This window comes from Ovis aries, chromosome 21 (genome assembly GCF_016772045.2).
Source record: "Ovis aries strain OAR_USU_Benz2616 breed Rambouillet chromosome 21, ARS-UI_Ramb_v3.0, whole genome shotgun sequence".
Taxonomy (NCBI): Eukaryota; Metazoa; Chordata; class Mammalia; order Artiodactyla; family Bovidae; genus Ovis; species Ovis aries.
In genome coordinates this window covers 32089178-32105947 of record NC_056074.1, presented here as the reverse complement: position 1 = coordinate 32105947, position 16770 = coordinate 32089178, and the positions used below count along the sequence as shown (strand labels likewise).

General features: G+C 46.3%; 1 protein-coding gene across 6 annotated transcripts in view; it reads left to right on the top strand.

The window, feature by feature from the left end:
• NTM (neurotrimin) overlaps positions 1-16770 on the top strand; it is a 964897-nt gene that overhangs the window by 814106 nt on the left and 134021 nt on the right. For all 6 annotated transcript variants that reach the window (XM_027959855.3, XM_027959853.3, XM_027959852.3 and 3 more), the window contains one exon: positions 16461-16586. In XM_027959855.3, coding sequence (XP_027815656.1) covers positions 16461-16586 — 126 coding nt within the window. The remainder of the gene's footprint in view (positions 1-16460; positions 16587-16770) is intronic.

Genomic DNA, 16770 nt, shown 5'->3' with positions numbered 1-16770 from the left:
ATATTCAAGTCCAGAGTGTGTGCTTAATGGAACTGAGATTTATTTTTCTGTGTGTCTTTTTAAGCCTCTAGATAGATACAAAAAATACAGCCAGCCAGGAAAGAGATAGCCCAAATGTAATTTAAAGGCTGACTTTTTAAACCAATACTTCAGCTTAGAGACACCTGTCCTGGTCCCTTGAAGATGCCCAGCTCAGGGGAGGAGTATTCGAGTTACTGATTTATCTTCAGGCACACAGACCTATTTTTAATGTATTGCCCAGTGGCAGGCTTTTGTTTAGCTTTTCTGTGCGATTGTACACACCCTTATCTGTGGAAGGAGAACAGCCCCGTAGGCCATTATTTCCTCTGATGTCCTGACACCTCAGAAGACACAGAGCCTGGCCATCCACGTCAACACTTTCTCTGGCTTCATAAAGGGCAGAAAATTCCAAAATAGGAGATACAGCCACCCTGCCCTCTGACGTACAACTGAGAGGTGTGTGCGCACACCCAGGACATGTGTGTAGCTTTGGGAGTGCATGTGGCAGTAACAGTATGTTCATGGAAACTTTTACTGCAAATATGTCTTTTACTACCAGGGAGCCCCAGCAAAGATAAGCCTGATTCAGTTCAGACATACATGTCACACACGTCAGACACAACACGTGTGATACACATTACACGTCATACATGTCACATACATGTACGTGAATATCTCTCAGTTGTGGATTAGAGGGCAGGGCGGCTGTATCTCCTATTTTGGAATTTGCTGCCTGTTACGAAGCCAGAGAAAGGATTGATGCACATGGCTGGGCTGTGTGTTCTGAGACATGAGGACATCAGAGGAAACAATGGCTTCTGCGGCTCTTCTCCTTCCACAGAGAAGGGTATAAAAGAGTCGCACAGAAAAGCTAAACAAAACCTGCCAGCGATCATCGGTTGTCTGCAAGGACCCTTGCTCCTTGTTGGGGCATGCACAAGTGAAGCCTAGAAAAAAAATTACACAGATATGCTAGAGCTGTCCTTGTGGGTCATGTGCTCAAGTGAGGGTGTGCTCTCCATATACCGACAATGCCAAATAGGATCTATTTTATGGGAGTGATTTTTGAAAATGTTATTTTATTCAAATATTCAGTTCAGTTCAGTTCAATTGCTCAGTCGTGTCCGACTCTTTGTGACCCCATGAATCGCAGCACGCCAGGCCTCCCTGTCCATCACCAACTCCCGGAATTCACTCAAACTCATGTCCATCAAGTCACTGATGCCATCCAGCCTTCTCATCCTCTGTCATCCCCTTCTCCTCCTGCCCCCAATCCCTCCCAGCATCAGGGTCTTTTCCAATGAGTCAACTCATCGCATGAGGTGGCCAAAGTGCTGGCGTTTCATATAGATGATGTTTAATGTGTTAATTACTGCTGTGCGGCACGGTGGCTTAGTTTCACATATATTCTTTTCTATTATGGTTTATCGCAGGATAAAGGAACATATAGTTCCCTGTGCTATACAGTAAGACTTAGTTGTTTATCCATCCTCTATAAAATAGTTTTCGTCTACTAATTTCAAGCTCCCAGTCCATCCCTCCCCCGTCCCCTCCTCCTTGGCAACCACAAGTGTGTTCTCTGTGTCTGTGAGTCTGTTTGTTTCACAGATAAGTTCATTTGAGTCATATTTTAGATTCCGCATGTAAGCGTTGTTCTGTGATATTTGTCTTTTCCTTCTGATTTACTTCACTTAGTTTGATAATCTCTAGTTCCATCCATGTTGTTGCAAATGGCATTGCTTCCTTATTTTTTATGACTGTATGACTAATACACTATCGTATGTATGTATATATGTAATTCTGCATCTTTATCCATTCATCTGTTGATGGACAGTTAAGTTGTTTCCATGTCTTGGCTATTGTGATAAGTGCTGCCGTGAACCCTGGGGTGCATTTATCGTTTTTATATATAGTGGCTCAAACTATAAAGAGTCTGCCTGCAGTGCAGGGGACCCGAGTTCAATCTCTGGGTGCGGAATATCCCCTGGAGAAGGGAATGGCAGCCCACTCCAGTATTACTGCCTAGTGAATTCCAGGGACAGAGGAGCCTGGCAGGCTACAGTCCTTGGGGTCACAAAGAGTCGGACAGGACTGAGCAGCTTCCACTTTACTCGTCTGTCCAGATAGATGCTCGGGAGTGGGGTTGCTGGATCGTATGGCAGCTCTGTTTTTAGTTTTATGAGGCACCTCCATATTGTTTTCCATAGTGGCTGCACCAACTTACAGTCCCACCAACCGTGTAGGAGGCTTCCATATGGGAGTGTTTTCAATGAAGGGCAGTGAGAGCTGAGGAAGGGGGAAGCTGACTGTGACCAGGAAAGGTCGTGTATTCAGCATGCATGTACCGAGCCCCTACTGTGTGCTGGGCACTGTCCTGGGTGATAGAGATGCAGAGGGCATGAACAAAGTTTAGGGTTTAATGAGAAGAGATAAATAGCAATAAACAAATAAATGGTGAGTTTCAGAGAATGAATATGAACCATAAAATAACTAAAGCAGATAACTGGGATGGGGCTGGGAGCTCTTTGAGATATTTTGCTCAAGAAGAATGCAGGATATGTTACAACAGAAATGAGACAGAAATGAGGGACAGATCGGTATCCACATGGAGACCAGGGGACAGAACAGTTTAGGGAGGGGACAGAAGCTGCAACGGTCATGCTAAGGTCAAAATTCCCCAGGGGGCAGCTCTGTCAAGTCTCCGAGACATGATGTGAACTCCAAGCATCATTCTAAGAGCAGTCAGGTGCCATGAGAGGTTTTTCAGCATGGGGTGATCTGGTTTATATTGTGGTTTTTAATTGGTCCACCTGTGATGCAGAAACTGGAATATCCATTTAAATAGTGGAAAAAAAGAAGAGAAGAGAAGGCATTGATGCAGAATGAGGGTTATTTTTGAGACAAAGTCTATGGAACTTAATAAGTGGATGTAGAGTTTGAAGCAAAGGGCAACATGATGGACAATTGCTACATCTTTGTCCTTGACGGGGAGACAATGATGGTGTCATGAACTAGGATGGGATGATTAGGATGATTAGGTGAGGAATCTAGACCTCTCTTTGGGACATAGCAAGTGGACTTGCCTATTGAACAACTAAAGATCAGGCCACCTTGCTGTCATTTATTTAGCACACACTGTATACCTGATATTATTCTAGGCTCTCAAGTGTATGGCTTCATTGAATCCCCAGGATAACGTGATGGGAAGAAGGTGAGGCTCTTTGATGAGCACAGATAGCCAAGTGCTATTCAAACACTTGTCTCTCGCAGTTCTTATGGGTGAGGGCAGAGGCTGGCAAGGAGACCATACCATGGTATGTCCAAGTGGTCAGGCGCCCTCCTCTCTGCACCAGGAGAGGAGAGCTCTCCTCCCAAGTGGTGCCAGGGAGCAGACGGCCTCTTGTCAAGTTTCACTGACATCCTGACTGGCCCACTTCCACCTGCTGTGAGCTGATGAGGGAGAGAGAGAGTTATTGTTGAATTCCCAGCTTGCCCTTTTCGATATAAAGTTCACTTGTGGTATTTTTTTTAACTCAGGTTGCTAATGCATCTTGTTCTCCGGAGTGTGAGGGACCCAGCCTCCCTCGTAGCCTTTAATTAGATTCTGGATGATAACAGCTTCACCGAGAAGCAACTGGTGGCGTTCCCCCCCCCCCCCCCCCCCCCGTCTCAGGGGGAGGTAAAAGAATCTAATAAAGACATTCAGTGTGTCTAGGTGATGTGTTTGACAAGCTTTGTATTAACAAGAAGTCTTGTTAGAACTTTTTTTTCTTTCCCACCACACTCCCTCCTTGGCCCCGGATCCCTGGTATTTCGCAGGAGAATTCACAAAACTGAGAACTTGTAGCTTCAAACAGACCAGTGCACATCTCCACCTCTTGTCCTAGAGGGGAAGAGGCTTCACCTTGATCTGTTCGCAGACCGTAACCTTTATGAGAGATTTAGTGGCAATAAAGCCTCGGAACAAAAACTCAGCTTAAAACCAACTGACAGGTTACTTTGCACAGCAGTGGGGCCACTTCCTAGGCCTCTGGATTCAAGGCCAGACAATGAGATGTTCCTTCCATTCACCTTAATTATTCCCAAAGATGCTTGTCACAGGGAGGGAGGTATCACTCACAGTTCCGTTTTGATGTCTGCAGCATCAGTACTTGGATGGGGAGAGGCAGAAACTCCCCTCTGCGCTCCTCTGAACTTAACCTTGCAGGTGCTTGAGGGAAGGAGAGAAGTCTGTGGGAAAATTTGGGCCATACGGCAGTCCAGGCGGGGTGGGGAGGACTCCGCGGCCACTTCCTCACTGCCGTCAGCACAATTCTCCACTGCACGTGGTTTTATAGCTTGTGTTTGAGTGTGTAACTACCAGTGCTTTTAGGCAATTAGAATTAAAATGCTGATGACGCCATCCAAGCAGCTGAGAATGGAAGCGATCTTGGCACCACTGGCAGTCAGCAGATTGACAGCCTGGAGATGCCGGGTTCCGCAGAGTTGAGTGCAGGGCCCCTGGGAGGCAGGGCCTCCGTCCCTGCCCTGCCGCTTTGCCCCTTGGCCCCCATCTGACCCAGATGAGGCAGCCTGGGAGTAAGGGATGATTGGAGCCTGCTCTCCTGGGAAGCTCGCAGGGCAAGAGGGGAGTCCGAACAAAAAGAACCATTTCCAGGAATCTGGAAGATCATGGTGACACGTACAGACACATCTGCGTAATGTTTTCTCTCAGGATGGCCAAGGGTGAAGTTCATCATGGGGTCTGGTGAACAGCCGCGCCAAGGGTTGTAGAAAGACTGTTCTCTCTGCAAGGTGTGTTTCTGAGCAGAAGCAAGAACATTCAGAACATCCAGGGGCAGAGTTAGTGAACATCTTCCTGAATGGGGAGAAATAGAATCTCTGCTGAAAATGCAGTGGGAGCATCGGAGCTGAGGACATAAAACTGAAGTAGGTAGAGGGTCCCTGCATCCAAGGCCAAGGCTGCCTGCAGGACCCAGCTGTGTGTCCTGAGCCAGGTGGGGGCTGTGTCACCTTTCTCTGCAGATCTCTGAGGCTTCTGCAAAAAGTCTCTCTGGAGGATAGGGTCTAGGATACAATAAGACGGTAGCCACACTTGGGTAGCTGTCCTTAACTGGCCCCTCGAGTTTCATGGGCATCAGCTGTGTGCCTTCTTTGGAACGCGAGAGCCACCAGAAGATACCAGAGGTTGTTGTTCAGTCGCTCAGTTGTGTACAACTCTTTGCAGCCCCCATGGACTTCAGCCCTGCAGGCTGTCCTTCACTATCTCCCAGAGTTTGCTTAAATTCATATCCATTGAGTCAGTGATACTATCTAACCATCTCATCCTTTGCCACTCCCTTCTCCTCCCACCTTCACTCTTTCCCAGCATCGGAGTCTTTTCCAATGAGTCAGTTCTTTGCATCAAGTGGCCAAGGGAGCTTCAGCTTCAGCATCAGTCCTTCCAATGAACACTCAGGACTGATTTCCTTTAGGATGGACTGGTTGGGTCGCCTTGCAGTCCAAGGGACTCTCAAGAGTATTCTCTAACCACCGCAGTTCAAAAGCATCAATTCTTTGGCACTCAGCTTTCTTTATGGTCCAGCTCTCATATCCATACATGACTACTGGAAAAGCCATCGATTTGATTACACCAGCTTTGACTTTGCCAGATGCCAAGGCAGGAAAAAAAAAATCTGCTTGAAGAGGCCTGGGGGCAAGGCCTCCAAGGACGTGGCGAGGCTGTGGTTGCTGGGACCAGCAGGATAAGACAACTCGTGGTGCATCTCCCCAGCCCCTGTGTCTGCATGGTGTGGAGGAAGCTGGCTCAAGGTTTGCTGTCAGGAAGCCCTGCTCAGCCCTTCTGGGTTAGCTTTTACAGCAGACCCTAGTGCTGTTTATCAGGAGTGGATTGGACTCTGTATTATGTTGATTGATCATAGTAGCATTCATCTGTGGTATAATTAGCAATTCACTAAGTGCTTTCAGTTATGGGATGTATTTCATCTGATCCCAAAGCCCTGTAGGCAGAGCTTAGGTCTCAGATCTGCCACTTCCTAGCTCACTGGCTTTGAACGAGTTAGTAGTTGTTTACAGCCTCAGCATTTTACGTTAAATAGGAAAATACATGGGTTCAGTTCAATTCAGTCGCTCAGTCGCGTCTGACTCTTTGCGACCCCATGAACTGCAGCACGCCAGGCCTCCCTGTCCATCACCAACTCCCAGAGTCCACCCAAACTCATGTCCGTTGAGTCGATGATGCTATCCAGCCATGTCATCCTCTGTCATCCCCTTCTCTTCCTGCCCTCAATCTTTCCCAGCATTAGGGTCTTTTCAAATGAGTCAACTCTTTACATCAGGTGGCCAAAGTATTGGAGTTTCAGCTTGAGCATCAGTCCTTCCAACGAACACCCAGGACTGATCTCCTTTAGGATGGACTGGTTGGATCTCCTTGCAGTCCAAGGGACTCTCAAGAGTCTTCTCCAACACCACAGTCCAAAAGCATCAATTCTTTGGCACTCAGCTTTCTTAACAGTCCAACTCTCACATCCATACATGACCACTGGAAAAACCATAGCCTTGACTAGACGGACCTTTGTTGGCAAAGTAATGTCTCTGCTTTTGAATATGCTGTCTAGGTTGGTCATAACATTCCTTCCAAGGAGTAAGCATCTTTTAATTTCATGGCTGCAGTCACCATCTGCAGTGATTTTGGAGCCCAGAAAAATAAAGTCTGCCACTGTTTCCATTGTTTCCCCATCTATTTTCCATGAAGTGATGGGACCGGATGCCATGATCTTCGTTTTCTGAATGTTGAGCTTTAAGCCAACTTTCTCGCTCTCCTCTTTCACTTTCATCAAGAGGCTTTTTAGTTCCTCTTCACTTTCTGCCATAAGGGTGGTGTCATCTGCATATCTGAGGTTATTGATATTTCTCCTGGCAATCTTGATTCCAGCTTGTGTTTCATCCAGCCCAGCATTTCTCATAATGTACTCTGCATATAAGTTAAATAAGCAGGGTGACAATATTCAGCCTTGCCATACTCCTTTTCCTACTTGAAACCAATCTGTTGTTCCGTGTCCCATTATTTATCAATTGTACAGAAAATATCGGAGTCCTCTTTCCAGTTTTCCTCATGAAATCATGTATGTGAGTCAGGTTCTTGATGCCATTTTGTTGTACCCTCATTTTCATTTTTGAGGACCTCAGTGTTTATAAATTTTAGTTGATTTCTCTCTAATATAGAATCTGTAGTCTGTCTGACTCCCTGTATGAAGACCTTGGGTTAGCTGCAATCACCTCTCTGAGCATCAGCATCTTTACTGTACAATGCAGGGAATGTGTATGGGTTCCCTAGAGGATTTAAGAGGAAGCAGCAAGTGATAAGGAAATTCCAAGATGGCTCAATAGTTTAAAAAAAAAAAAAAAGTCCACCTGCTAATATAGGAGACTCAGGAGACAGGAATTCAATTCTTGGGTCGGGAAGATTCCCTGGAGGAGGAAATGGCAATCCAGTATTCTTGCCTGGAGAATCCCATGGACAGAGGAGCCTGGCAGGCTACAGTGCAGGGAGGTCGTAGAGAGTCAGACACGACTGAGGGACTGAGTGCACACACACAGCAAATGTTAAGCTCCTGACAAAGCACTTGGCTTACAAGGTGTCCTTGCTGTCTCTTCTTCCTTCGTGAACTGGTCCCTAAAGAGCTGAGTTTGGAGCAAGAAGCCAGTCACATGCCTTCAACCCAAAGCAAGGTGCTTTCACACTAGAACTGGAAAGCACTCGCCCTGTCTGGATATCGTGATGAGCAATGATTCTCTTACATCCGCACTTTAAACAATTGATGAAGAGAGCGTTCTTAGCAATTTCTTGGATGTTGCCAAATATAACAGCGCACTGATGGTGGCAGGTAGGTTGCTGTGAAATTCAATTTGCGCTAATATGCCCAGAAGCAAGAAAGCGTGGCGTGGGGCCTGCGTGGTGTTTACCCTCCTCCCCACATCTCTATCAGGCATGAGAAAACCAGGTCAGGATCAGAGCTCGCAGAAACTTCCCCCTTTCAGTGGATCCTGAAAGGAACACATTCCGAACTTCGGAACCAGTGGCTTATGACTAATCCCAGATAAATCCCTAGCTTTTTCTCCCCAGGCTTCTTGGTTTTTCCCCCGCAAACAAGAAGGGTTTTAACATGGGGAGTGAGAAAGAGTAAGATGTAAGAAATGACAAAATGATTCTGGGTAAAGAAATAGCAACCTGCCCGAGGCTGTGTCGTCAAGGAGCTCTCTGTATTTTCAGACTCTGATTTGGGATTCTGAGTATCTAGGATCTAACCTCTCCCTTCTGGCGAGTGGAGAGAGCAAGCACAGTGCTGGGGCAAGGGTAGGGGCGGCGGAGGGTCCTTTTGCAAACCCCCACCCCACACCCACTGCATCCCATGTCCTCACCTTAAGACCCTGCTGCTGCTAAGTCACTTCAGTCGTGTCCGACTCTATGCGACCCCATAGACAGCAGCCCACCAGGCTCCCCAGTCCTTGGGATTCTCCAGGCAAGAACATCGGAGTGGGTTGCCATTTCCTTCAGTGCATAAAAGTGAAAAGTGAAAGTGAAGTCGCTCAGTCATGTCCAACTCTTAGTGACCCCATGGACTGCAGCCCACAGGCTCCTCTGTCCATGGGATTTTCCAGGCAAGAGGACTGGAGTGAGGTGCCATTGCCTTCTCCACCTTAAGACCCTGCTTACCTCAAAAGCACTAGTAATTCTGAAGAAGGGATGAACACCCAGTTGGGGAGTGGTCAAGCCCATCTCAGGCTCTAAACAAAGTGTCCTTCTTCTGCTGCCACACTGCACCTGATGTCTATATTTAGCCTCATCTGGACCTCTAGAGATACACATTGTTAGTAATATCGATAAATCACATTTGAATAGTACTTTGTGTTGAAAATATAATTTCTCACAGCTTTATCTGATCCACAGAGCATGTGCTTTAAAAAGGCAAGATAGGTATTCATATAATTAAAATAATCTGTGAGTTAAATGATTGACATGAGTTTATACAGCTAGAAACAGTCAGCCTGGGCTTAATACTCAGGTTTCTGGGGCAAAGCTGAGGAGTTTTTCTATCAGGAGACCCCACAGATCCCACAATACCTGAAGACATTTCCTATTATACAAATATTTGTCCTGGAAAAAAGGAAGAAGGGGAAAGGAACGAAGAAAAGACAGGCTGACTAGTCTTTTCAGACAAAATAAGCCAAGAGAATGCCCCTCAGTGGACTCAGCAGTGGGTTTGATGGATCATTTCTCTGTCACGATACAGGGACAGCTAGGACCCCTGGTTGCAAGAGGCGGCAGTTACAGCCTGCCTCACATGAGCGCTCCCCAGGAGCTGCGGCTCTGGGGTCCAGTGTACAGGGCAAGGCCGATGCAAATGAGAAGGAAGGTTAGGAAGAGCCAGTGATGGATAGGGAAGATAACGACACCATCATGCAGACACTGGAAAGTCCAAAAGTATGCTGATGAAACCTCTCACCCACTCTCCTGATAGAGACCGATGCTATGTAGGAATAACCAAGGGCTGTGTGTGGACAGGTGGTCACAGGGAGCTGCAAAGCCAGGTGGCCGCCATGGGAGGGTGCGTCAGCAAGACCCCAGGCAGGGCACCCACTCACTGCAGTACCTCTGTGTGCAGAGAATCCATCTGGGATCAGACATAAGCTGCAGTCTGTCTCACCATCTGGATAACCTGGCACACATCACTAACAGCTCACAAAGCCTTAGTTTCTTCATCTGTAAATCGGAATCATAATAGTGCCATCTCATAACATTCTTGTGAGATAAAATAAAATAATGGAGTCACACTTCCTATAAAATTTCTAACGCATAACAGAAATTCACAGTCTCAGTGCGTATATGAGATGGTCGAATTCTGTTTTTGTGTGCCCATCCATGATTCAACATGCATTTCTTATTTTTCTAACCCATCTATCTGCTCATTAAAAAGAAAACACTTTAAAATTCTGCATTATAAACTCCCTACACTTTACAGATGAAGATGTACCTTCACCTGTAAGATGCAGGGAAGGAAACAACGAGGGTGACCCAGGTGTCTCCGATTGCCGGGAACTTTTCTGGTTTCAGCCGTGAAATTCCCGTGTTCTGGGAATCGCCTTGTGCGCCATGTGTGCTTCGCCCAGTCCTGTCCGATCTTTGCGACCCCATGAACTGTACCCCACAAGGCTCCTCTGTCCATAAGGATTCTCCAGGAAAGAATACTGATGTGGGTTGCCATGCCCTCCTGCAGAGGACCTTCCCAACCCAGGGATCGAACCCAAGTTTCCTGCATTGCAGGCAGATTCTTTCCTGTCTGAGCCACCAGGGAAGCCCAACTTCCAGGTAAACCAGGATAGTTGGTCAGCTTGGAGATAATATCTACTTGTGGGATTAATGCAGGGCTAAGATAAAGTGGGGCTTCCCGGGTGGTGTGCAGGGTGAAGAACCCACCTGCCAATGCAGGAGATGCAGGAGACATAGGTTCGATCCCTGGGTAAGGAAGACCCCCTGGAGGAGGAAATGACAACCCTCTCCAGTATTCTTGTCTAGGAAGTCCCATGGACAGAGGAGTGGTGGGCTACAGTTCCTGGGGTTTCAAAGAGTCGAATATGACTTAGTTACTGGAAAAACAACAATTTAACAAACAGGAACCACTGAAATTATTATATACTCTGAAAGCCTTCAAGGGCTATTTAGAGATGTTGAGGAAGTTTAGTTATTTCCATACGGCCTTGTCAAAGCACTCATTCATTCATTCATTCAAAACCTACATGTTGAACACAAACCGTGATCTGGCGTCGTGTCGTTTGAACAAGACAACCAGTTGGGCTTGCATTTTCCTTGGGAGAGCAGACCATATGCAATAATCTGGTGTGGGGTGTTCTGCATCAGGAAAGATGATGGAGGAAGGCTTCCTGGAGGAGCTAAGATTTAAAGAGCAAGACAGACCTGGCCGGGTGAAGAGTGGGGAGCAAGGAAACTATGAAGAACCAGAGAATGACCTGAGGTGTTTGGGGAGGAAGGGAAGGCAGTGGCTGGACATTCCTACACCAGGTTATGGACACAGGCCTGGGTGTTTCTGGACACCAGGAAAGCTGGGGGTATTCCAGATGGGTCCTTTTAATTCTGTAAAGACACAGGTCCCAAGGCCTTAGCTGTGATGCAGCCCTTGCTGTGACAGCAGTCCCGAGCTGCCATGGGCATCTCAGATCTTCACTGCAGAGAGGAGGTGAGGGTCAGGGGGTGGGTGTGAGGAGGGGGCACATGCCCTCAGCAGCAAAGGCAGCATCTAGGATGCTTAGATCTGCATGTGTCCTCAGGAGCCTGGTCCAAGGCACTTCTGCACATCCTCAGCCCCACAGGGCCGTGAAAGGCTAATAAAGCATCTTAATTTGCATTTAATAGGGTATCTACTGTGCGCTAAAAACAGCCAATTGCTATTTATTAATGACATAATTATTAGAACTTAACACCTGGGCAGTGGAGGCTACATGAAGAGTGAGGAAGTTCCCCAGAATACTGTTTTAATAATTATGTTATTTAATTATTTACACATTTGAATTAAAATTCAATAAGAGCCAGATTATACCTTAACATAATACATTAATGTGGAACTCGATCCAAAGAGCATGGCTGAGGGGGTTTCCACCTTTCTTTCCAAACTAACCTGACCATTTCCCAATTGTTCTAGTTCGATAGGGATCGATTTTCTAGATTCAGACCTCAGAAGTTGGCAGAGATGTCACATGCATCTATGTGGAAATAAGCTGATGGCCTCTTTTAAGGGTCCATGGACTCTTTGCAGATCTCAGACTCACCCCAGACCTCGATTGTGTGATCCCAGCTGCCAAGAGGACAGTCCTGCCAGTCTGCTGGTCCCTGGTCATCCCCAGGAGCTTGTCTAATACAGAATCAAACTAATGTTCTGCCCCAAAGAAGTTACTCATGTATGTAAATGAATGAGCCATCCAGCTGCTGTTGAACAGAACAGCCTTCATGTCAGACTCCAGGCTCCTGAATCTTCTACCTGGGAAATCCCCAGGCACCACGGCTTGACCTTGGCGTTGCTCTCAAACCCACCCTTTTCTTTCCACCCTTACAGAGCCCATGGTTTAACCCAGGCCTTGAAGATCACTTGTAGAAATTGATTTCTCAACTCAAATTTCTGTGTATTTGCTCTCTCTGACACCTTGTTACAAGCTTATTTTGCTTAAAGCATATTAATATGTATATATATTTACTATATACCTATATATAGTATTTCCTCTTTTAAACAATTTCAGATGCTTGCCATTGCCTATAGGATGGAGTTAAAACCCAGGAAGTGGATTAATCCTTGAGTGGGTTAAATTTATCTACCATTCATTTTGTGTTGACATGACATACATATTTGCCAAGCACTGTGTGTGCATGCTCAGTCTTGTCCAACTCTTTGCAACCCTATGGACTGTACCCCGCCAGGCTCCAATGTCCATGGGATTTCCTAGGCAAGAATACTGGAATGGGTTGCCATTTCCTCCTCCAGGGGATCTTCCTGACCCAGGGATCCAACCCATGTCTACTCATGTCTCCTGCCTTGCAGGCAATTCTTTCCTGCTGAGCCACCAGGGAAGTCCTCACCTAATACTAAAACTCACTTATTGCATACTTCACATAGCTTGGAACCTCTGTAAGTGCATTTCACAAACTTACCCCTAAGTCCTGAGAAGAACCCTGTGAAGTACATGCATTTGGCTTCATGACATGAAGGTGTGAAGCGCAGAAGGTTGAGGTGATGGAGCCAAGACTGCCCAGCTTGAGTGCAGTAGATCCAGGATCTGGACCACTGCTCTCCACTGCCTCTGCATCCTCACTTGCATCCTGGATTCCTGCCTTCCCATCTGCGCCCGTGCACTTCTGTCCCACCTGAAGCGGCTTCACTTCCTTCACCTTCTTGATTGTATCTCCGTTGTCGATCCCAACACTAGACTCTGTGGCCCAGGAGAAGCTGTTCCCATACCCTCACTGGCTGTGATTCTCCCACAGTAACTCACGGAACTTAATGTCTGTACTGCTGGTGTCCAGTCACACACAACCCTGTGATGCACTGGGATGTTTATAGGCAGTTTCCCCCAATAGATTGTAAGGTCATGGAGGATCCACAAAACGTGCATTTCTGCGCATCATGTACACACCTAACCCACAGTTATGTATGCAGTAGGTGTTCACTCAATGCTTTTTTTTTTTTTTCAATGTGGACCAATTTTAAAGTCTTTATTGAGTTTATTACAATATTGCTTCTGTTTTATGTTTTAATTTTTTGGCCATAAGGCATGTGGGACCTTAACACCCCCGAGCAGGGATCAAACCCACACCCTCTGCATTGGAAGGCAAAAGTCTTAACCACTAGACCATCAGGGAAGGTTCTTACTCAATGTTTGATGAGTGACTTTTGGCCCTTCCTCCTTCAGTAGCTATTCTTCCATTAACAATGATGCCTGGCCATCTGGAATGCCTTTCCTCCTCAGAACTGATTGATGTTTACTTATCTCCTGGGACTTGTCTGAGGTGTCTCCTATCCAAAGAGCCCTCCATGACATCCATCTCCACACTGGCTAGGGTGTCTCTCTCTGCATTTCCTCACCAACTTATCGTATTACATTAAAGGGATTTGTTTCTGTTCTGGTTTTTGCATCTCTAGACTGTGGACTCCTTGAGGACAAGCACTGTCTTTTTATTGCCATGTCCTTGGGGCTGAGCACAACACTGGCATATGGAAGTACTCAGGGAATATTGATGGGTGAATGAATGAACACATGTGTGAATGAAAGCAATGCAATCTTAGTATGTTTCTAACAGCCTGCTTGATTAGCCAAGGTAAGATGCAGGACATATCCATGGAAACAAAATAAAATTGTAAGTAGCCCTATCCATTGGCCAAAATCTTCTTATGAACATGTATTAGCCACTATCACAGTGCATCCTTGCCAATTTAGTTTACTTTTACATACTGACAGCATGTTAGAAGTTGCCTCCTGGACAATGATACTTGTACTCTCCTTGCATCTTAGGCGCTGTGCCAGTTTGGTTCTGATAATTGGGGTTGCACCTCTGGTCAGACCACCTCACCTCTCTGCCCTGAATCATCTTCCTTTCAAGTTCATCTGAGGGCAATCTGCCATCTTCAAGCTCTACTCTGAGGCAGGCTTGAAAGGCCAGCGAGCATTTCACCAACTTCAGCTGCATGAGTTGGATGAGTTCCAGTTGTGAGAGGAGGGAGACAATTCTAGATGATTCTTCCAAGCATGAGGTGTGATGGTCTCATTTGATATACTCACTCTGCTGACAGCTCTGGCCCAAAGTGCCTCCTCTTCCACTCGGGGACTGTCCATTGTTCTCTAGTGTATGATTAGCAGATTAGCTATCATGTAAGAAGCCAGGAAAATGAACTCCCAGCAAGCCCTTCCAAAGCAAGAGTAATTCATTACCCAGCCTGATTTCCACTTAAAATGTACTTTGAGCACACTTCCAACTACAAACCCTAAATCACCCTGTGTTCACAAAGTCCATCATTTTTTATTTTATTGCGTGGCGTTGGCGTGACATAATCCCTTGCAGAGCATCTCAGAGTGCTTTACAGATCAATAAATTACTTACCTGCAGAGTTGAAGCGATGTCTGCAAGGCCAGCACCGTCATTCTGCAGCAGCCTGTCCTCTGAGAAACAGGCAAGGCTGTGCAATTGCCAAGTGGGGGCAGGATCAGGGCTGGGGCTTCAAGAATTACATCCCAGTTAAAACTGTGTGTATAAAATGCATCAGATTTAAATGACTTAGAGAGCTTAGGAATTGGGATCCTTCAGATGGTCAGCAAATCAAGTGTTCAGTCATTAACTCATCAAGTTTCTTTCCCTTCTGGAAGTTTCAGTTTAGCTTTTATAATGACACAGCCATAAATCACAATGATATGTCTTAGAAGTTTCAGATCTTAGAGGTTTGGGTCACTCCCTAGCCCTGGCTACATCCTCCTTCACACTGCTTCTACCTGAAGCTCCATGTGGATTTAAGTCTAAAAATGATGAATTGGTGCTAGCTTTATGCAAGGTGCTGTATTGGAGACAGCAGAAAATAAAATGATGAGCAAGGCTCTTGTACAGTGTCTTCCTGTATAATCATGTATAGTCAAGGGAAAAAAATGACACATGTTACATAAGCCAGCTTATTTTAATACTGTGGAGGAAGCTACATGGTCTCCAGGATGGAGAGGCAGTGCCCTTGGGCATGGCCTGGAAGACCTCCTGGAAGGGATGCTGGCTCAGCCAGGCCTTGAACGATTCCAGTCAGTCTAGACAGTTGGAGAAAGGTGCTAGGGGATCAAAACCAGAAGTAAGGGCTTGAGGCTCAGGAAACAAAGTCCAGTGAATGCTTGTTAATGTGCATTCCTGGTTGGGTGGGGCTTAGAGATGGATGGGAAGTCAGTTTTCAGGAGAAGGAGGGAAAATGGCCAAGAACAGCTATCTGCAGACACCTCTATATCTGGAGGAGGAAATCCAGCATAATCAGGAGTGAGTTATGAATAGTTCCAGAAGAGAAAAGACAAGCGCAGAAAGTTCCAACTAGTCTTATTTTTGTGTGAGTGTTGTGCTGGGGGTCTTAGCTGCATCTGGGAAATAAGGGTGATACTCAGCTTGCCTGGGGTCTCCTGCAGGCCAGGTGACATCGTGTCTTGGGGGATCATGGGTTCTGGAAAGACACTTGGGGGTGGCTCAGAGGCGTGCTGATTGAAGGAGGAAAACTCATGTGAAGACTCCTATGAGAATTGGACAGAGAGGCCACGTAAACTTGAAGCAGTAGTGTGTCAGAACCAATGGTGGCAGAACTGAAATGACACGTATTATTGGCCTGGTTTTGAGGTTGTTATAAACATGTAGCTAGGTAGGGAAGTGGTTCCTTTGAGCAACCGTTCTAATTCCATCCTATAAATATTTGTTGTATTTTTACTATGAAAATACATAGTAAAAGTGTTTGTGGCTCAGTTGTGTCCAACTCTTTGCAATCCCATGAAGTATGGCCTGCCAAGCTCCTTTGTCCGTGGAATTCTTCAGGCAAGAACACCAGAATGGGTTGCCATTCCCTTCTTCAGGGTATCTCCTAACCCAGGGATCGAACCTGTGCCTTCTGCATTGCAGGCAGATTCTTTACCATCTGAGCCACCTTCCCAGGCTCTCCAACGTTGCCTTTAAATAGGAGGAAATATAAGCTGAAGTCAAGGTGAGATGTTTCTCTCAAGTGGAAGGTGATCCCTCTGGTTCCTCCTCATTGACTGTAGCCCCTGTGTTTCTGTCCCTGGGTTATTCTGCCCACTCCCCTTTGAAGACAACGAAGAAATATCTCAGCAAAATTTTAATTTTCCTTCTACCTGTTTCGTCTCCACAGTATCTCCCAAAATTGTGGAGATCTCTTCAGATATCTCCATTAACGAAGGCAACAACATCAGCCTCACCTGCATAGCAACGGGTAGACCGGAGCCCACGGTTACCTGGAGACACATCTCCCCCAAAGGTAAGAGAAGCGGCTTGGGACATCATGTCATGCGAGGAAGTGGGAGAATCGTTGGCTGTGGCAGGAGGTTATGGTGCTGGTGGCCTGGTCACAAGGATCCCGCATTCTTGGTGGCCGGATAACAGCATACTCGTAGCTCTACAGAGAATATCGGTGTTCTCAATGCAAGATGAGCATAACCTCT